The 22872-nt window shown below is 35.6% G+C and overlaps 2 protein-coding genes across 3 annotated transcripts; one reads left to right on the forward strand and one right to left on the reverse strand.

Moving 5' to 3' along the window:
* The first annotated feature begins 237 nt into the window (after positions 1–237).
* On the forward strand, positions 238–11336 carry LOC107830573 (uncharacterized). Of its 2 annotated transcripts, none has more exons than XM_016658183.2 (16): positions 238–469; positions 1349–1714; positions 1793–2018; positions 2094–2339; positions 2454–2569; positions 3658–3756; positions 3849–3936; positions 4266–4495; positions 5653–5837; positions 5994–6193; positions 7591–7923; positions 8036–8137; positions 8887–9184; positions 10146–10294; positions 10385–10669; positions 10977–11336. In XM_016658183.2, exons 2-16 carry the CDS (start codon positions 1422–1424, stop codon positions 11184–11186), a joined length of 3060 nt encoding a protein of 1019 aa, XP_016513669.1. In that variant the 5' UTR covers positions 238–469; positions 1349–1421; the 3' UTR covers positions 11187–11336. The 2 variants fall into 2 exon arrangements, with proteins under 2 accessions (XP_016513669.1, XP_016513670.1); XM_016658184.2 differs by lacking the exon at positions 238–469 and adding an exon at positions 1154–1272.
* Positions 11337–12329: 993 nt separating this feature from the next.
* Positions 12330–15961, reverse strand: LOC107830572 (uncharacterized). Its single transcript, XM_016658182.2, has 6 exons — positions 15580–15961; positions 15233–15465; positions 14878–15136; positions 13594–13773; positions 13034–13189; positions 12330–12919 (listed from the first exon to the last, which is right to left on the reverse strand). Exons 1-6 carry the CDS (start codon positions 15607–15609, stop codon positions 12755–12757), a joined length of 1023 nt encoding a protein of 340 aa, XP_016513668.2. The 5' UTR covers positions 15610–15961; the 3' UTR covers positions 12330–12754.
* Positions 15962–22872: the final 6911 nt, after the last annotated feature.

The following is a 22872-nucleotide window of genomic DNA, read 5'->3' on the forward strand; positions in this document are numbered from 1 at the left end:
TTTATAATAAATTATACTCATTACTCCACTTTATAAACCCTATAACTTATTTATAATCCAAACGATCCAAAATAATTGCTTCATAAGTTTCCTAATCATAATCAATACCATCATCATCCAGACAGTAGTTTAAAATTAAATTAAATTAAATGCACCCTCCAAGATTTCAATTCGTACTTTGGGAAGTTGTTTTCAAAAGTCAAAATAAGGGCGGTTTGACACGATAGTTGGGGCGTTTGGGGGTGGGGGAGGTTATTTGTGTACAGAGGAATATGCTGCAGGTTCCATAATAAAAAAACAAAAAAAATACAGAAAAGGTTTCTTGCAGACATCCTCAGATAACATGCTGAGTCAGTTCCTTAATCCAAACATTATATACAACTACTAAATCATGTCCAATATATATGCATTACACAGACCCAGCTGCTTCTCTCTCTATCTCTATATTCGGTTGTCTTTCTTAATTGAGGTACAATTCTCTCCTTATTTCTATTTCTAGAATTTTGTCTATTTCTCAGTTTTAAATCTATATACAGTTTTTGATAGTTACGTTGATGTTAATGTGAAAGTTATGTATATATTATCAATATTCTTTTTCCAGCAAACCCTAGCTAGTTTTGGGCGTGGCATTTTTGTGAAAATAGGGGTTGGATTTGCTTTGAAATCTTTTCCTTTTTAAGTAAAGATTGAATCTTATTATGGGGTGCTAAACTTTCTTGATAAATTCTTAGAGGGGGCTACCTTATGACTAGTTCAATTAATGGTATATGGAGTAGTTATCTTCTCAATTCATGGAGCTTTTTAGTCCTCTTAGAAGATTTTGCATTTGGGGAAACCTGTAATTTTTAAGTTAAGTTAATTGTTGCTTATACATACACTTACATCTAGGTTCAGGTAGGATAAGTGCGAGTCTTAGAGACCCAGGGCTTAGTTCAAGTGGCAAAGGTTGAGGGATTTGTGCCTTATGTCACAGGCTCGAGCCCTGCACAATGCGAATTAAGCCTGGTATTTAAGTGGAGAAGGAAAGAGGGCATTTCTATTGTCCCCGAGTTTCAAACGCTGCGGTTGGTCCTAAGGGTTGGGCCCAGACGAATATCTTGGTCATAAAAGAACGTGAGTTTTAGAGTATTCTAGTTTTAGAGAATCCTGAAAATGCATTATAAGACAAGTTACTTACCAATATTGGAATAGATATAAACCCAGATAGAACTTAATATATAGAGGATTCATATCACCGATCTCAACTTGTATTCTGGGACAATGTATGAAATTGTAAGTTGAATACATGTTTTGGTCATAATTATTTGGATTTAAATTCAACATTCAAATATAGTTCTCTGTTTTGCAGCTGGTCCCTCAGAACTAAAATCTATTGTCAGGAACTTTTGTCAATAAAAGTGGCGTGAAATCGAGGCTGCTTGATGGGGTCTGATAAGCAGTCTAGTGGTCTTCTTGATACTCTGAACATGGAGACAGTCAGGACAATATTAACTCACTCATATCCTTATCCACACGAGCATTCACGGCATTTTGTGATTGCAGTGGTTGTGGGATGCTTGTTTTTTATATCATCAGATAACTTGCACTCACTTATTCAGAAGTTCGATATCAAGTGGTGGTCTATGTATGCCTGTTTGCTCGGATTCTTTTACTTCTTTTCGTCTCCATTTATAGGGAAAACAATTAAACCAAGTTATTCTAATTTCAGTCGCTGGTAAGTCGTCTAATTCTCTTTCTGTTGTAATAACTCATCTGTGAGTAAAATCTAGCTAACGAAAATTTGCTTTTGCAGGTACATAGCCTGGATATTATTGGCAGCTATATACCACCTTCCAAGTTTTCAATCTATGGGAGTAGATCTCAGGATGAACCTCTCTTTGTTTCTGACACTATATGTCTCATCCATTTTGTTTCTTCTTGTTTTCCATGTTATATTTCTCGGGCTTTGGTATCTTGGGCTCGTTGCTCGTGTGGCTGGAAAGAGGCCTGAAATTATGAAAATCTTTCAAAATTGTGCTGTAAGTTTTGAGAATGCATCTTAAGCTAACATAATTTTACTCTGGTCCTTATCTTATTGCTTCATCATCTTTTAGGTAATAAGTATAGCCTGCTGTGTTTTCTATAGCCACTGTGGGAACCTTGCCATAGTAACGGAAAAAACATTTGACTGGAGGAATTCTATATGGTTTTCGCTGTGGAATAAGGGAGAGAGGAACACATGGCTTGCGAAATTCATCCGCATGAATGAATTCAAAGATCAAGTTTGCAAATCTTGGTTTGCTCCAGTTGGGTCTGCTAGTGATTACCCATTCTTGTCCAAATGGGTCATTTATGGAGAGGTATTATCTCTCATAATTTAAGGGTTAATTTAAGGGTTTTCATACTTTCTTGTTGAGAGATGGAGGATCTTATGCCTGCTATTTTATTTTCACTTTTGAATTTCACCTTTCCAGTTGACTTGTGGCGGCTCATGTGCAGAATCATCAGATGAAATTTCTCCGATCTATTCATTGTGGGCCACTTTTATTGGCCTATATATGGCAAATTATGTGGTGGAAAGGTCATCTGGGTGAGTAGCTCAATTTTCCATTCACATGTTAGAGCTTGTTTTCTCTTTCTCTAAGGTGTGGCCTAGTGGTCAATGAAGTGGACTGAGAAAGTCTCAGGTTTAACTCTAGCGCCCGTGATTTCTTCCCATCTGTCCAAGCTTTAGTGGACAGAGTTACCCGGTACATGTGTTGGTGGGAGGTAGCATGTACCCCGTCGAATTCAGAGGCGGATCCAGGATTTAAACTCTATGGGTTCAACTTTTAAGATTTTTAACATTGAACCCATTATATTTTTAAAGTTATGGGTTCATATCCATTATTTTTGCAATTTTAATGAATTTTACATATAAATATCTACTCTGCGTCGAAAGTTATGGGTTCAATTGAACCCGCATCTACCACATTGCATCCGCCCCTGGTCGAATTAGTGGAGGTGTGTTGCAAGTTGGCCTGGACACCACGGTCATCAAAATTAAAAGGGGGGGGGGGGGGGGACGTCATGACCATAGATAAGGGGTTTAGATCTGATTATAAACCATTTAGGGGGTCTGATTCTGGAAAATATGCTTGTCTTTTGTGCTAGAATTACTTAGGTAATAGATTCCATGCTGGATTATATATGTAGTCAAAATCTACTTCTAGTCAATTAGTTGATGTTCCATAATGAAAAGGGATTAAGTTTGTCATCCACTAGGATTAGCTGCTCTCCCTTATGGGCTATTGTGGATATTCTATCGCTTATGGAGGAAAAACAGTTTTTCCTCGAGTCACTGGTAAATGCAATATGTTGTGCTTATGCAAAAGTGCAACTGACCTATCTTCCTAGTATAATTTATTAATTCCTGGCTAATCATCTATTTTTATGCTTTAAATATTATACCTGGTTGGTTTCTATAAAGCACAGAAGGTTTAACAGCATATTAAGTATTTTGAAGGCTTAATATAAGCAATTTCTGTAATTATGACTATGATTTTATCAGGTCTAAACTTTACTCAGTTAATCTGTCTGCATGGAGGAATTGTTAGCACCATTGCACTAGCAGCCCTATGTAATATTCCAAGGTTGGGTTTTTTCATTTCTACCAGACTAATGTGTAATTATCAACAGATGGGCTCTATCACGCCCTTTATCACTCAAGGAGTTTGAGAAATTGAAGAAAAAGCAGATGAAACCAGAGTTTTTGGATATGGTTCCTTGGTATTCAGGGTATGCTCTTTACTTGCATCTCTTTCTGACCCGTTCTTCAAGTAAGTCCATTAAACTTCCTTATATAATGTCATTGTTAACCGGAATTACAGGACATCTGCTGATTTATTCAAGACAGTGTTTGACCTCCTGGTCTCGGTAACTGTATTTGTTGGGCGTTTTGATATGCGCATGATGCAGGTACATTATGATGCTCTAACTTCCTGCTAAAACATTCAGCTTTCAGTGCGAGATTTCTCCTTGTAATACTTTTTTTAAGACACTTGAATGTGTTGTAAGAACCTCGAGTTGTCAAAGGATCAAGGATATGTGTTTCCTCCTACTTTTAGCAAAGCATTTTCTTACGTCTACATAGAATGGTAAGTATAGGGAGAGTTAAAAATGGATTTTATATTTTCCTATAATAAAATATGCAGGGAGAAGTGTAGATAATTATTCCTTGATTTTAATGATTGTATAAGAGGACATAAGTAGGTTCACCTTAACATCCTCATCTTTCCCATTCTCAGGCTGCTATGAGCAGGGTTGAAGATGGAACGAAGCAGGAGGATCTTTTGTATGATCAGTTTAGTGAAGAGGATGGTATCTGGTTTGATTTCATGGCTGATACTGGTGATGGCGGAAACTCTTCCTACACTGTGGCACGCCTTCTTGCTCAACCTTCAATCCAGGTCCAAAATGATGGTTCCATGCTTACACTGCCACGTGGACGCTTGCTTCTTATTGGGGGTGACCTTGCGTAAGCTCAGAGTTTTCTTTATAACATTAGTGGTTTGTGCACTCTACATGAGCAACTGCATGTAATTTGTTCACAATTTGGCTCATAATATCATCACCTTTTGAGTTGAAGCAGACTTACTACCAACAGTGACTATGCTTAATTGCCATATCATTTGGCTGGATATAATGTGTCCTGTCTTAGATATCTTCTTAATATCTAGGATTAAAATCTCGTGCATTTTTGTGGGTTCGACATATTCTTCTTCAACTAATACTTTCTGGAGTGTCTAGGATTAAAATCTCGTGCATTTCTGTGGTTTATATATATTCTTCTTCAGCTAATACTTTCTGGAGTGACTTCTGTTATTCACTTATTCTGTCCATTTACCAAGTTGCTGAAAGAACTTTCAACAATGAAGCTATTCAGACATGAAAAATAATTGCTGAAGCTTGTTGATCCACCTAATATTAGCATATGTGTGTGTGTGTGTGTGTGTGTGTGTGTGTGTGTGTGTGTGTGTGTGTGTGTGTGTGTGTGTCGATATGGTTATGCTTTCTTGTGTATCCTTGCGCTGATGGCCGCCTTGGGAGATTTGTGCTAAAATGTAGATATCATTTTCTATCTTGTGTGGTTGTTGTCTCTTGTCAGGTTGATGACTTCGGTGGTAATGATAAGGTGCTCTGTGTCTTTGATGATGTTATACAAGGCAAGGATTATTACATGCCTACTAATTGCCAGTCAAAGTAATTGAGTCAGTTCATTTCTTAACTTTAAACCACAATATAAGAATACACTTTTGTATGTGCAACAAATGCATTATTTACCTAGAATGGATTAACAGAATTACATTAACATGTCAATATGATGCTTGATATATAATTGTGAAGAAACGTCTGAAAATAAATAGGCACCATCCTCAATGTTGACACCAAGCCCAGGGCAACCTTTTGAGTGTATTGAGTGATTTAGTGTGAAAAGGAATTTCTTTCCTCTGCATTGAATGCATAAATGTGCTGTCAATCACGCTTCGGGGATATTATTAAGCAGGACTTTCTCTTTATAACATCAGTTCTTTTGCAGAGATATATTTGGTTCATCAAATTTCAGAGCTTAGAACTTTGGAGTATAATAGTTTTCTAATGTTAGATGATACACTTTTTTGGGCTTTCCTGTAGGTATCCAAACCCATCAGCTTTTACATATGAGAAGCGCCTTTTTCGTCCCTTTGAATATGCTCTTCAGCCTCCAATCTGGTATAGGGAAGACCATATTGCCGTTAACAAGCCCGAATTACCTTCCGGTGTGACTGAGCTCAGGCAATATGATGGACCTCAGTGTTTTGTCATCCCTGGAAATCATGGTTAGTGAAGTTTCTAGGCCTCTGGGCTTATACTTCTGTCTTTATAGGAGAGTTGTAGAGATCTCTTCATGTTCTATTTAAGTTTCAGTCGAGCAGTGTAGCTAATGTAGGGTTTTATTTCTTGTCTTAGCCAGTCCTTTTTGTGAACTTTTGTAGACTGGTTTGATGGACTTCAGACTTTCATGAGGTACATTTGTCACAAGAGCTGGTTGGGTGGGTGGTTTATGCCTCAAAAGAAAAGCTATTTTGCCTTGCAGCTTCCGAAAAGGTGGTGGATATTTGGTCTTGATCTTGCTCTCCATTCTGATATTGATGTATACCAGTTCAAGTTCTTCTCAGAATTAATAAGGGACAAGGTATCTTATTTTTACTTTCTAGCCATAGTTGTCGTGTTGCATTTTCTGAGTCATGTATGTCTCTGGATATGCCAAAATTTGCCCTACTTGTTCAATGTAGTTCTATTGTGCAATATTGACTGTTAATTGTTGCAAAACATCCTGAACCACTAGGTTAAAATGGTAGATGATAATGATTTTAGAAAAGTTCTTATGGTAGATAATGGTTTTCACATTGCTAAAATGAACAATGGTAGATGTTAATTACTCACATATATAAGTCAGCAGTTATACTGGTTATAGTTCTGCTTTATACTTGGTTAATCCTGTTGGGCGGCAAGCTATGTAAGGTTTAACCAATCGATAAACAGTTTTGAAATTCCATTAGACAGCTTTCTTCTCCTTTTCCAGTAAAACATTTAAGAATTGTATAAGGTGATTGTTTCTGAGTTTAAGTCTTGTTATGTCATATGTGCATGTCATGGAAGTTTTCCTTAGCTTTCACATTGAGTGATGACCGGCAAAAGTGATCAAATTCTTGTGCAAGTTTGTTGGAATGTAAATTTGTTGAAGATTGACTAAATCTCCAGCTCTTTCATGCTATCTTTCTAACATCTTGCCTAGGTTGAATTCCCCTGACATTTGCATTATGTTTGTTGGAGGAAAAAGTGGAGGACAGGAGGTGGTAAAAGCGGAAGTTGAAATGGAGGACATTTGCACAATCTGTTACCTTGTTTAGTTAAATATAAGGTAGATGTGACTATATGAGTAAGATCTAGCTTCTTATGGTACTGAAAAAGCTAGGACTTAAACAAGGAAGAAGCAAAAGTGGAACAATTTGATAACTCCATATAAGCATGTCATTCTTGTACTTTTTGGTGGATGTTAGGAAGTAGTAATGGAAAATGATATTGGCGTCCTTAAATGACATTGAGTTATGCGAGATCGGTAAACCACTATTCTCTTTCACCTGTCCTTCTACCTTTTAATGAATATGGAGGTGAAGCTAGTTTATTGCGCTTGTATGCGAATATCCTAAGTTCAGTTGCTACAAAAGGACCAGATATTGACCATATGGATCCACTTTCAACTTTTCGGAAGCCTGTCCTCCTGAAGGATATTCCTCCTGGTAAATTGTATTTGCTGATAAGAAGTAAAAATAGCGCTTGCTGGGGTGTCAGATGGTAGACTGTGAGTTGAATGATGTTATAGTTTTTCAGTAAACTGTTAATAAGACTTTGACTCTATTAACTTGGCATTTTCAGTTCCAACTTCACTTGTGTTTTTTCTGTTTTTTTTTAAAATTCAAGTTTCTAGTTAAACATAGAAAAGATCGTGGGGATTTTACAGTGAATTAATGATTGATAGATTTGATTTGAAATCCCGTGAATTGAAAAGTTTAACCCTAACGATTTCAGGTTGGTGAGAATGATTCTGTGATTATTATGACTCATGAACCTAGTTGGCTTCTCGATTGGTACTTTAATCAAGATACTGGAAAGAATGTCTCTCACTTGATACGCGACCATTTAAAAGGGAGATGTAGACTTCGAATTGCTGGGGATGTGCATCATTATTTGCGCCATAAATATGTTCCATCGGATAAACCAGCTTATGTCCAATATTTACTTGTTAATGGTTGTGGGGGTGCTTTTTTGCATCCGACACATGTCTTCAGGAATTTCAACAATTTATATGGAACATCCTATGAGAGCAAAGCTTCTTACCCATCTTTTGAAGATTCAAGCAGGGTATGGAATCAATCTCCTTTATGTTATATAGACTGATTTTGGTGCTTAAATGAGGCCTGTGTTATGCTTCATAATCAAAATGAGGCTTTAATATGCTTACAAATATCTGCAGATTGCTTTGGGAAATATATTGAAATTTAGGAAGAAAAATTGGCAATTTGATTTTATTGGCGGCATCATATACTTCGCATTGGCCTTTTCTATGTTCCCGCAGGTAACTTTCTGTTTGACTTTGAATGTATTTCTTATTAGGGTTAATTGGATCCCCTTGGTACCCCATTTAGGGCCGTTTGATAAAATTAGTAATCTGACAGCTTCAGTTGAATGTTGTATTGTATTTTCTAAATAATTCATATATCTCTTATTTTTGGGTAATGCAAATGTTGTGTTGCATTGTCTGATCATTATCATTGAAAAATCAGTTGTTTTCTTCTATATATAAAAAACTAAATTATAAAAATTATAAAGCTTTAATGTATTAGACACTTATTTTCATACAGTTCTGTGTAAATTTACAATACATTATTTTAAAACATTTACTAAATTAGCCATTTGAGTGTACAGAGTCATTGTTAGCTGAACATTTTGACTATTGCACAAGAACTTTTGGTTTTTTTAATATATATTTTCAGGTGTGAGATATAATTTTAAGGGTTGATGATTTTCAGTTGTATTTATTGTTTTCACTTAAAAAAAAACATTGTTAGTGCCATTTGATGTATCAAGTGATCTTCTATTCTATTGTCAAGCACATCAAATGTGTGATCATATAATACATTCAGTTTGGACATGTTCAAGTTACACATTCAGTTAAATGTTGGATTGAATTATTGAACAGACTCTTTGATTGAGACTTCACATTTCAAGTCTGATTGAGAGTGTCATGGAATCTTTAACTTTCCAACTAAGGTAGAAGTCTAGTGCCTGGATAGATATGACTGATCATTCTCCATTTGCTTCTAGTGTCAGCTAGATCACATTTTCAAGGATGATACATTTTCGGGTCACTTGAGAACCTTCTTCAGCACAGTGTGGGATACATTTATGTATATGTTCGGAAGCTCATCTGTCTCCTTGACTGGCGCAATGCTACTATTAATAATAGCAATAGCCTTTGTGCCATCCAAGGTGTCATGGAAAAAGAAAGTAGTAATTGGGATTCTTCATGTGTCTGCCCACCTGGCTGCAGCTGTGATTCTTATGCTCTTGCTGGAATTAGGCATTGAGACATGTATTCGGCATAAGCTACTTGCGACTTCCGGTAAGATTTTGCATTTTGTCTTCTATTGTGTGATTGTGTGTCTCAAACTAATTTACTTTTATTAGTATGTTCTTTATTCAGTTTTCTTTCTTTCCTTTAACTTCCAGTGACAGTTCTGAACTTAAAGTACAATATTAAATTTACATGAAATGCACCTATTGTGTTTAAATAATTATTCTCACCTAATTCTCTTAGAGGTCGTCTGGTCTGTGAACAAGTTGTGCTGGGATAATAATGTGGGGTGTTATAAAACAGGGATTAAATAATGACGGAATTATTTGTTGGATATACTTCTATTGCTAGACGTTTGGTTCATTCGATTAAAAAGGGAATGTACAGCGTAGAATACAAAGATATATTTGGTTTTACACTAGATATACCTTTATTTTCAATTTTAACCTTGGCTTCCTTGAAAATAAAGGACAGCCCGGTGTACTAAGCTCCCGCTATGCGCTGGGTCCAGGAAAAGGGCCGGACCACAAGGGTCTCTTGGCCTTGAAGACTTTGGAAAAAGAGCTCCAGAAAAGAGCATCTTTGTCATTTTGTTTTTTTTATCCCGGAATCCAGGGATTCTTATCCATATCGAGTGTGGTATAAAACAATACCACAATTGTGGTATAAATAATCCTGGGATTGCTTGTACCCGAATATAAAATTTCAACCAAACGTGGGATAAAATAATCCCACATTTTATCCCAGGACTATTATCTCGTATCTTTGTAATCAAACGGCCCCTTAAGTAATAAGAACTGCTCTTATGCCCTTTATGACTTTGTCAATTATGATCCATCTTTCCGACTCAGGGCATACCATGAGCTGAGGCTGAGAATTTTCGTCATTTTAGAATGATACGAGGATCTTGAATCCATCCACCCTTTGACTGAGATTACCTAACTTAGCCTCCTGTTTCATGTTTTTTTGCACTTATGTCCTTTGCTAACTACTTATTGTTGTAATTCAGGGTATCATACTTTATATGAATGGTACCGATATGTGGAGAGCGAGCATTTTCCAGACCCAACGGGCCTTAGGGCACGTATAGAACAATGGACATTTGGCCTTTACCCGGCATGTATTAAATATCTCATGTCTGCTTTTGATGTTCCTGAGGTAAGAATATGCCCCATGAGAGTATTGCTTTACTATGACTCAATTGCTTAATTATGTAATAACTGTGTTTAATCTGATGCATGTTTTCAGGTTATGGCAGTCACCAGGAATACTATCTGCAAGAAGGGGATGGATTTCCTATCTCGAGGGGGTGCTGTAATTTATTATTCATCCGTCTTCCTTTATTTTTGGGTCTTTTCAACACCCGTGGTTTCTTTGGTTTTCGGAAGCTACCTGTACATTTGCATTAATTGGCTTCATATACATTTCGACGAAGCCTTTTCATCACTCCGTATTGCTAACTACAAGGCATTTACACGGTTTCATATCAACAACAAAGGCGATCTTGAAGTTTTTACTCTTGCAGTTGATAAGGTATTTTGCCACTTTTCTGTATAAGGAGGATAATAAAGGTCAAGATCTCGCTGTCACTGTTTTACTTGGCTGTAGGAATTTGTGGCTGTTAAATTCACTTTCCTTTTGATAGTAGTTTCGGTGACTTCATGATGAACTGTTTCTGCAATGTGGCTGCAAACTGCCCGGTTTACTGAATATTCCAATGAGTTACTACCTTTTATCTGGCCCCTATCCCTGAATTATTCAGGAAAGAAAGAATAGATTCCCAGAGTTGAACTCGAGGTGTTTACACTTGGTGATTCATCTAATATCTGTCAATTTGTAGGTTCCGAAAGAGTGGAAACTGGATCCTAATTGGGACGGAGAGCCAAAGCAGCCGCAGGAGCCAAGTTACCTTCAGAAGTTCCCAAGCAAATGGAGAGCAGCTTCCCTTAATCAAGACCCTGTAAATACTGTGCGGATTATTGACCAATTTGTGATTGAACAGACTGAAAAACATGATTCAGAATTAACGAACGGGACAGTCAATCAATGACTCATTGATTACTAACTCATCTAGGGTCATTCTGTACATATAATGTAGGCTTAAGTGTTTAGATGGTAATTCATTTCAGAAGCTCTCTGGATAGAAACAGAATTTGTAAAGAGCTCTGACAAAGATTGATTGAAATCTTAGTTGAGAAAATCTTATCTTTGCTTTGTCATTAGGCACTTAAAATATACACAGTACTGTATATTAGGCGAATTGGACTAGTGTCTCATTTCATCTGTAGAAATTTATTTGTTGCTCCTGGCTGCTTGGAGATAAGAACCCAACATTGCATGACTTAATTGGAACATTCTCATGAAAATGAAATAGTATTTTGTCCAACTCGCTTTTGAGACTAGAAGTTAATTTTGATTATGTTGTGCATCAATTGCAAGATAGCTTTGGGAATGAAGAATCTGAGTCTTGAGCCTTGGGAATGAAGAACCTATTGGTGGTTAGAAAGCACTTTAGTCCTTTTGTGGGCTTACTCGGTTCAAATCCAGATTAGTAGTTTGTTTGGCCAAACTTTTAAAATTTGCTTATTTTGAGATTGTGTTTTTTTCAAGTATTTTTCAAAAAAAGTACTTTTGGTGAGAATCGATTTGTGTTTGGCTAATTAATCTGAAACACTTTTGAGCAGTAATTAGTGTTTGGCCAAGCTTTTGAAAATTGCTTCTAAGTGTATTTTTTTTTGAAAAGTGCTTTTGGAGACAGATTACATTTTTCTGCTTTTCAAAATCTGTTCTCCTTCTCCTCAAAAGCATTTTTTTTCTTTCTAAAAGTTTGGCCAAACACCTCAATTTTGCCAAAAGTACTTTTGGCTCAAAAACAAAAGCTTGGCCAAACAAGCTATAGGTCGGGCTAGTACCAAATAGTTAAACTGGGCCAAAAAAAAAATAAAAAAAATTGCAAGACATGTTGCATTAAGAAAGAACGTCGTTTTATCTGGGAATGGTCTTCTTAACTTACTGGGTAATCTCAACCAGGATTCAAGCTATGCAGAAGAGTTAGCATCTTGAACAAAATAAATCCTATTGAACCAAAGTAGTATCTTTCTTGTTTGCTTAATGTAAAGAAATAAATTCATTTTCTACATTGATCAAAAGCCATGCATTTTGGTGACCATTCATAGAAAATAAAATTTAAAAGTTCAAAGGAAAGAGAAATAATTCCATATCTGATTGTTGGAGATTCTTGTGATCTTCTTACCTAGTTTAACTTTCAAGATATTTCATATATCATGTATTGAATAACAAACAAAAATGTCCCACAAGCAATGTGACGAGTATTTCCTCCAAATTTGATAACTGAGGCTGTTATTTACAAGATGGAACTGGGCAGGAATTAGAAAAGAAATCAAAGTCTATATGTCCAACAAGATCCTGTCGTTCTTCTCTCTCTGATAGATGGTCAGAACTTCATCTAGATTCGAATTTTACTGAGACGTCTGCCAGAGATGAGAAATTGTCGAAGTCCTTTGCGTCTGTATTAATTTCTGACTGCGCGGAATCTTCATAGCCAATCTATTTTAATAGAAGGTGTTGTCATTGGTATTACTATGTATGGTAGTATAGTTAGTCTGCATTAAGAAATGTCTCATAGGGTGTTCCCTTGAGCTTTTTCTGCACATCATCCCAATTCTCTATTTGTTGGGACAGAGGTCCACTGTGTATCTTAACCTGACCACTTTTGAGTTCTCTTTGAGGCAGCCCCAGAAACTCTTGGACATCAGCTAGTTTCTGCACAGACAAATAGATAAAGTATTGCTGTTATTCATCAAACTTGTGTAATTTGCCAAGTTTAAGTTAATTAATCAAACGACGCCTCAGTTTCAAACTAGTAAGGAGCTTTACAGTGCGATTTTGGACAATGTCTTCGTAGAAAAGAACAATGTGTCGAGTGCTCTTAAAGCATTCCAAAGCTTTAGCAGCCTTCCTCTCTGCATGCCTTAAATTTGGTATTAGTAATGTCATATTCACCACTGGCTTGTATTTTGCCAATACTTCAGCCTGAAACAGGTTTAGAAACATCAAGTTAGAAACTTCATGAAGGCTTGTGTGTTTGCTACGACGAAGGTCATTTTTCATAGAAACAATTTTCTTGAAGAATGTTTTTTTCCATGGAAAATGTTTTCAGTGTTTGGTTGGTGAGCGAAAAATATTTTCTGGAGTAAAAATATGATAAAATTAGCAAATCGGAGAGTGTTCTAATGAAAATTTTGAGTACTAAAGATTATTATTTTTGTCTAAGTGTTAGTTGGAGTGTCATCATAAGTGAGAGAAGTCATTTTACCATTTTGATTCTGTTAATCAAACACCAGAAAATGACTTCCTCATCAAAACATTTTCATGAAAAATGACTTCCGTCATGCCAAATAGAGCGTTAGAGTAGGGGAGGGAGGGGAGTGAAGGACCTCATATGGAGAATGGACATGGGATTTGTGTGTTCCATTCAATGGTTTAGTATCTTTGTCATAGGAATTAGCAAGTTGAGAGATCAGCCTGCGTAGCAGATTTCTTCTGAATAGAAATATTGCAGAGACACCTCTTCTGTTGAAGTAATCCACTATCTCCTCATGATACTCCAAAGCTCCCTTCAAGTTTCATATACATTAAAAAAGTTGAGAAAATCTAGCAGTTTTGTAGTTATCAGCTAATGCACCTCTAGTAAAGAAAATACCACTAATATAGAGTTTATCAGTGTGATTTGTGAAAGTAATCATGTCTTTATTTCCATTATTGTATAAAAAAGGGCAATTCGGTGCACTAAGCTCCTGTTATACGTGGAGTCTGGGAAAGGGCCGAACCACAAGGATTTATTATATGCAGTGTTATCCTGCATTTTTGCAAAAGGCTGTTTCTACAGTTCCGAAAAAAGATTATGAGTCTCAAGTATCCAATTAATTAATCTCAGAAACCGGAGAAGCTTAATTGGAACCACAAGCAGACTAAGCCAACAGCCCCCTACTACCACAAGCAGAAGGTAGCTATTTCAGGGCTATCCCTACACCATGATTGTGATATAATTTCATTTAATCATGCATTGGGTTTCACCAAGATATTTCATTTGTTTTATACTTTTCTTCACTCTGTTGTGTTAGGATGTTGCCCTGAATTTCTAACCTATTAGGATTCTCTTTGAAGGGAAAAAGACTCCTAAAAGGAACCTTCATATGGCTTATCTTTTTCTCGGAGGAAAAGTCATGTACATCTATAAATTGAGGATATTTGTTTCTCACAACAACAACAATAGTATCACAATGTAGTCATTAAAGAGTCTTGTTTAGAGGGAGATTTTATTTTATACTAGTTTTTATATGTAGGTCAATTGACCAAACCCCATTATAGTATCATATTTTAGTATAATTCTTTTGTCGTCTGATTTATCATCCACTAAACTTTGTATTGTTAGCTTCCGCATGCACCATGTTATCTCGATCCCAACATGTCGAATGAGTGATTAACTCGTCTTAATTAAAAACTTAACTGTTAGAGAAAGGACATTGTGCGATCAACTTCTAAAAGCTTAAACTTTGTTTTTGATAATATGTGACGGTGAGACTTGTATCCAGGACCTCAACCTACTCTAATATCATATTAATGTATCCAACTCGTCTAAAAGCTTAAACTGCTAGAGAAAGTACAATGTTATCTACTTTTAGAATATCCAACTGCAGATTTGAAATAGTGCCAATTACCTGATTAAGCATCCATTTAAATCCAACAGCAGCAGAGCACTCATTCTTGGATGAGCTACTATACCAATCAAGATTAAAGACTTTATCCATAGTTTCCAATACTACTGAAGCATTACTCCTCCTTGAGTTAGCACCAAAGATTTCTCCATTAGAGCTCACATTTATATGACTATTTAGCAATGTCTCAAACCACCCACTCCCTGATCTCTGCATCGACAAAATCGTGAAAAATCGAACAGGATTGCACGCACATTCCTTCCTATAATTCAATCAAAAACATGTCACTTAATTTTATTCAATCATCTAAGTTGTACTTGAACCATAAGAAGGATTATTTATATATATTTGCAGCTACCTGTTAAATGTTTGAGGCTTTGGAAAATGCAAGTAATGGATATCTTCTTCTTGAAAAACAGGATAATGACAATTATGCCGATTAATCACATGGATGCTTAGTGAATTAGCTTGTGAAAGATAATTACTTGTTTGGTTTATACACATTGAGAAAATGTAAATTCCACAAACCACTGCAAAAACTACAAGGACCACCCTTAGTGATTGCTTAGGTGACTTTATGACAAATAAATCCTGAAAAAAAAAAACAAGGATCAACAAAAAGTTTTTTTTTTTTTTTTTTTGTAATAAATTGGATCAAACAACCTAATTGATGAAAAACTGCAGTTCTTGTAAAGAGAAGCTGACCTGAGGCTTCCATAATTTGAGAATCTCCATAAAAAGTAGAGGAAAGAAGTAGAAAAGTTTTGGGTTTTGCAGTTTGGTTTCTAAATATTGGTTATCTACCTTCTAAAGTATAGAGAAAAATAAGGAGAAAGAAATGGTCTGAACTTGGAAAGATTCAAATCTTGAAAAATCATAACATATGTAGTATAAAATAGTAACAATGGAGACGACAGTGAAAACTTTAATGTTAGATCACATTCATATATAAATATGGAATCTTTTTGTTGTCTCTCTCATGCTTTATTTTAATCTCTAAACTTTCTTGTTCTTCCCGATGATCAAAATATCGTTTTTCTTTGGAGGGGCCAAGGTGGCGGGGAATTGTTTTTCTTTTTTTCCTGACTGGTAGTTGTCACCCATTTTCAAAGGTGACAAAAGAAAAGCGTGTTTGTGTTATGACAGTTGTCGTAAGAAAATGTGTCAAAAGACAAAAGGTTAGAGATAATTAATTAGAAGTATGTGACTTGTTAAGTGTCGGTCGCGCTGCCTAAGAAAGGATAAATTAAGGCAAAACGTGATGGGGTTGAAAGGTAGTTCACTCGGTAAGGTTTCCACATTTTACTGTTGAGATCATGAAAGGTAGAGTTTAAAATTAAATCCAATTGGTAGTGTAGTATTTTCTAGACAAAATGATCCTTAACCCCTCAAAATTTTAATAATCCTGTATTTTTTCTCATTGACACGAAATGTCTCTTCGGCTCAAACATATTACATTTAATAAACCGAAATATCTATTTTGTATATTTTTTATATAATGACAGTATATTTTATATATTTTTTGTATAATGACAGTTTATTTTGTATAGTGATATTCTACTGTATATTTTTTTTTATAGTGACAGTCTATTATATATTTTTTGTATAGTGGCAGTCTATTTTATATATATTTTGTATAGTGACAGTCTATTTTGTATAGTGACGGTCTATTTTGTATTCCGAGCACTTTTATCTATCCAACGTGTATAGATTGTTGTATGATGTATAAAAGTGTATATATATTATTCTTTTACCTTAACCTTATCTATCCAATGTGTATAGACTATTTTGTATAAAATTTTATAATTAAAAAGCGGTTGACATTTCTATTAAAACAAAAATCAAAGAACGATAATGAACAAAAACAATAGGTTTACCTCACAAAAAGATTAAAGTAATTCTATTGAATCACAACTCACAAGACTCAATGTTACTCTAATTAATTTTTTTATTTATTTAAATGTTTTGCTACTTTTTAGATTCTATTAAACAAGCATAAATTTCTTTCTGCTAATAGTAAATATTAGTAAAATTAAGGAACTCATTATTCGTAATATGAAAAACTGGGTATCTCTCTGACGAATATTTAAAGGGTATTTTACACATTTTAATTTTTATCCATAAAACACGAGACTGATTCAAAATGGTCCAACTTGACCTTAAAAAGCAAAATGTGATACTTATTCAGATTAGAGGAATATAAAGACGAAGCCTTTAGAAGAAAAAAGAAGAGAGAGAGAACTTAAAACTTGCTCATTTCACCGTAAGTTGGTGCTTTTGGTTTTAGTTATATGAAATTTTCATTTCATTTATCCATTTCTTCAGTTATTAAAAAAGAAGTGATATCGACTTTGAAATAACTTTCAGTTGTCTACTAAATTCTGCAAATCAAATGGAGTTAAATAAGATAATTGATTTATTTTTAACAAATTAACAATTTATGGTGGAGAAATAATAAAGAGTAGTAGATCAGAAGAGATTAAAAACTCTACTTTACAACTTGAAGAGTTGATCAAATGGGTCAGCGCATTGTTTTGTGTGTAGCCAATATAATAAGTTTTTGGCTATAACTTTCAATCAAATTTAATAAGCTAGCGATTGTCTTAATTTAGCGTCGAAGGCCGAACGACCATAAATGAAATTTGCTCTATTTTCTTCCCTGCCACGTCCTTTGATGTAATTAAAGAAAAAGGTAAAACAAGATGGTTACTTTGTCAATATAACTTATTATTATTTTTGCTTTCTACTTTTTGGAATTACACTAAATTTATTATTATTGTTGTTGTACTTTCTACGGTCGCAAATGGTTTATCTTGCTTTAAATTACGAATTTCTACTTATATATGCTATATTTTGAACCTAATCATCATTATTGGAAAGAAAATGACATTGTATAGCCGCTATCAAAATATTAGCCAAAAAATATATATTTTTTGTATATGTACATTCTGTATGCTATATACAAAAGTTATACAAATTTTATATACCTTTTTGACTGCCGAATATAAATAGTTTCTTGCGCGAGCTAAAAGTGATAAATACCCCATTATTGGAGAGGTTATGATTTAACTACATACTCTATACATAATTATCAATTATATACAAAGTAATGGTTTAGCCTCCTATCTTTCCCATTTTCTTTTCATCTTTCCCATTTTCTCCACCCCTCTTTCTCTTTCTCAAGTTTCCCAAATTTTTACCACTCTAATACCTCATATCATTCTCATAATTCTCTAAATCCCTTCATATCTTTTCTTCGTATAGTTATATAACTCGAGAAGTCTTTATATTCTTTCTTAAATTTGTCTCGAGCCAAACTCCATCACATAAACTGAACTATAGGAAATATTATTTATTTGAAGTAGAAAAAAATTAACATATGCAATTGCAATCACCCGTTTCTCTGTTTTGGTCTCTTTATGGGGTGTGCATTGTTAGAAAAATAATGTGATGAAATAATCTGACTCTGATAGTGTAAACATTGTCCTTAAGAAATTTAAGCTTCTCACTTTGTTACTGTAGGGATAATAGCAGAATTCCTCCAGGATTTTACAAAGCCACTAAAATTCAAGTTTCAGCAATTAAGTCGAATTTCCCATAAGAATAGAATATTTGTTAGTTATAGAAAATAAGTAGATGAGAAAGAGATGAAATCTGAAGTTGTACATCATTTTGGAGGGGATATGGGTATTATGGCTGCTTATTGGCCGGATCATGCAGTTATTTACTCTTAACGGTTCGGCTTATCGGTTATCGGCTTTTAAATGTATTAATCTGCTAGCCACCCGATAAGATATCGGGCGGATTGGTATCGGTTTAGCTATTATCGGGCGGTTATCGGTTTAGATTGTGCTTTTTTAATTAGTAAATCGTGTAATAAACCGAAGTAAAAAATCTAAGACACGCAGAGAGATATCATTTCAGATTTGCACGAGTTCCAGCAACAGAACGTTTGAGACCTTTCTTCAATATAAAACTCGTTCTAGTGAACAAGCTTGATACCATTGAAACATGCTTAATACTTTTCATCAATAATATATCCAAATTTCTCTATTGAAATACACAAGAGAGGAATAACCAAATAAAAACAAAAATAGAGGGGGTAAACTTAAAAGAAACAACATCCAAGAATAAATAAAGCAGCAACTAGACACTCCATTAGCGGATATGAAGATACTTATAAGTAATGGCATTCAAATATCCTGTCAAACAAAGTAAAAAAAAAAAAAGGAATTAGATACTATTCTGCCTAAATACTAGTAATATATTGTATGAACTTTAGAATATCTTCTCAGCAAACTGATATAATCTTCAAGTTGTAATTAGATCTTAGTTGAATAAAGCTTGTACCCTATTGTCTTGAGAGTGAAGATAACTTCCACCAAAATAATTTTTGACAGTCTTCTAAGAAAATCAGGTATTCGAACTTGATAAACATAAACAATGTGATGTGAAGGCGGGCAATAGAGGTTCCAAGAACTAGAAGATACTATGTTTAAAATGTTACGACTCCTTTTAAATAGGAACAACATAACTGAAGATTGGCAATAGAAATTACTCAGAAAACCAAATATGCAGAGAACATAGCATGCTTCAGTTTGATACTATAACAGGAGGTCTATATTACACAGGACAATGTGAGAAAAAAAGTCTCAACCTATGCAGCTCCTTAAATTTTTTGGATGATGTAGATCATATTTTTGAATTTTCTCACCTCCTTAAACTCTGTAAAAGAGCTGTATCAAGTTTTTGGATTTTTGTAAACTTTGTAAATTAGATTTTTGGAGATACAATATCTTAACATAACACAATTAGCAGATTATAGAAAAGATGCACATCCATAATTCAAATTCTTACCAGATATATTAACACCACATGTCAATTACGGAAGAGTCTTTTCTATCGCTAGCTAAATCTGAAGAAAAAAATTAAAATAATGAGTCGTGCGATAAATATAAGCATATCCACAACACTTATATACAACAAATATAGTAACGATATTATTACCTTGTTCAAGCTGCTCGATTTTATCAAGATCTGCCTCAACACTAATAGGCTATTTTAATTTATTTCGAAGCTAATCTTGAAGATACACTAGAGTTTGCACCAATTTAGGAGTTAATGAACTCCTAAATGAATCAAGAAGACCTCTCCCGGTACTAAACGCACATTCAGATGCCACACTTGAAACCAGAACAACTAATACATCACGAGCCATCTCCGCAAGAACAGGAAATCTAACTGAGTTCAATTTCCACCAGAGAAGAACATCAAATTCTTTAGTGTCATCCTTAGTTTTTTCTCCAAAATATTTATTTAACTCTGTTCTAGTATCCACACCTCCACTCCCACTTTTATATATTTTTTATATCTTGCATGAGTGATTCTAAATGTCCTGTATTTTGGTTGCTTACTTGACTACCAGAAAGCCCGAAAGTAGAAGTGTCCAATGAAGATGTCATGACCCCAAATCCACTAGCCGTGATGATACCTAACCCAACCCGCTAGGTAAGCTAATTAACCACTAATCAGTTCCAATAATAATTAATAAAGCGATTAAGTAAAGAAATATCTGGATCTTATACATTCCCCAAGGACTGGTTGTACAAATCATGAGCTTCTAAGAATAGAATTTACAAGCTGAAATGAAATAAATACATAGTTTGTTTGAAAAGTACATAAATAGAATTTTATATATCTAAGGCTACCACGAACAAAAGGCAGCTACCACCGGGACGCATATACATCTTCAAATCCAGCTCCCGTCGGTCTCAGCAACGTCAGTAGCCAACATCTGCACGCGAGGTGAAGAAGTGTAGTATGAGTATAACTGACCCCATGTACTCAATAAGTAACAAACCTAACCATAGGTTGAAAGTAGTGACGAGATGGAACAAAGGTCAAAGTCCAACTTCCATAACAAACACAGTTCATAACAGCATAGTACAAGTAATAAACGAGGTATCTCAGAAATAAAACGCTCAGTTCGTTCACAGTTCCCGAAAAATAGGCATACTTTTCAAGTATCTCAGTAAAAACCCAAATCTTTTATCGAAAATACCAAAAAATACAAGTAAGTTTGAAAACTGTGATTTTTTCCAAAATTCCTTTCAACAATAAGTAAGATATTTCATTTTCAGATAGCATGGGGAAAATACGTCTCTATGCCTACATGTCAATATATAGGTAGAATCATAAATGTCCCCAAAATTGGGTAGTAGAAGGAAATGCACCTCTATGCATGTATCTCAAGTACGCATGTCAAATGCAATACATCTCGATGATGAGCTCATGTACTCACACTCTCAGAGTACCCAATTTCACTGTCTCGCAATCTCTCTCACTATGCTCAGCACACTCAATCACTCAGCATTGTACAATACCCGCTGCGGCGTGCAACCCGATCCATATTTATAGTCGACTATGCTCACTGGAGGTGTGCAGACTCCGGAGGGGCTCCTTTCAGCCCAAGCGCTATAATTCGCACGAACAACTCACGTGCTGCACGGACAACTCACGTGTTGCGCGGACAACTCACATGACATAATATCAATATCTGGATTCACACGGACAACTCACGTGCTGCACGGACAACTCATGTGCTATAGTATCAATATCTGGATCCGCACGGATAACTCACGTGCTGCACAGATAACTCACGTGCTATAGTAACAATATCCTCACAAACAGGCTCCCGGCCTCACTCGGTCATCAGTCTCTCCAGCCTCACTCACGAGCTCACAATGTCGTGAAACTAGCCCGACAACAATGATATGATGTATCAATAAATAGCAACTGAGACTGAGATATGATATGAATGCATGAATATGACTGAGAATGAAATATAAATGAGATCAGTGAAATAACAGCAAGAAACGACCACTATGGGTCCTGGCAATTTCGTCATAAAGCCTAAACATGGTATCTAACATGATTGACAACTCAATTACTTATCACATGGTGAAAACACGGGACATTAACAAAGTAGGACCACTATACGGTGCCATAGAAGCAACAAAGTCCCAATTCACATGGTGCACGCCCGTCACCTAGCATGTGCGCCACCTCAACACAAATCACATAACACGTATTTCAGGGTTTCATACCCTCAGCTCCAAGATTAGAAGAGTTACTTACCTCGAACAAGCCAATACCAATGCCGAGCAAGCCAAATGATGCTCCAAAGATTCCATCATGCGCGTTACGACCTCCAAACGGCTCGAAACTAACCAAAAATAACTCAAATACATCAAACAATGCTAAAGGAACCAATCCCCATCGAAAAAGATCAAATCTTGAATCAAAAGCCCAAAGGCCAAAACCCAACTTGGGCCCGTACCTCGAAACCCGACAAAACTTAAAAAATCCAACAACCCATTCAATTATGACTCCAACCATACTAGTTTCACTCAAATCCGACTCCAATTCGATGTTGAAAACTCAAAAATTCATATTATGAAACTTTAGGCCAAAACCCCCAATTTTCTCTATAGAATTCACAATCCGATTTCCAAAAACGAAGGTAGATTTGTGATATAAGATCAAAAATGAGTAGATAACACTTACCCCAAGTTGTGTGAAAAATCTCCTCTCCAAAGTCGCCCAATCCGAGATCCAAAATCCGAAAATGAAGATAGAAACCAAAGACCTCGAATTATAGGTTTTGCCCAGCGATTTTCGCATTTGAGGACAATTCGTCGCATCTATGAACACCGCTTTTGCGGTAAAAACTTTACGTTTGCGAAAATATCCTTGCCCGGTAACTCCCGCACCTGTGGATATCAAATTATGCTTCTGCGAAGATTTTTGCACCTGCGCTTCCAATCTCACATCTGCGCGCACGCATATGCGCTAAAATCCGCTTCTGCGGTCCTCCTCACCCAGCCTCTTCTCACTTCTGTGACTCCACTGACGCTTTTGTGACCATCACACCTGCGCAAAACCAGCCGCATGTGTGATCACACCAGAACCAACAGCCTTCAACAATGCACTATGCAT

The sequence above is a fragment of the Nicotiana tabacum genome, chromosome 15 (assembly GCF_000715075.1).
Source record: "Nicotiana tabacum cultivar K326 chromosome 15, ASM71507v2, whole genome shotgun sequence".
In the NCBI taxonomy this organism is placed as follows: Eukaryota; Viridiplantae; Streptophyta; class Magnoliopsida; order Solanales; family Solanaceae; genus Nicotiana; species Nicotiana tabacum.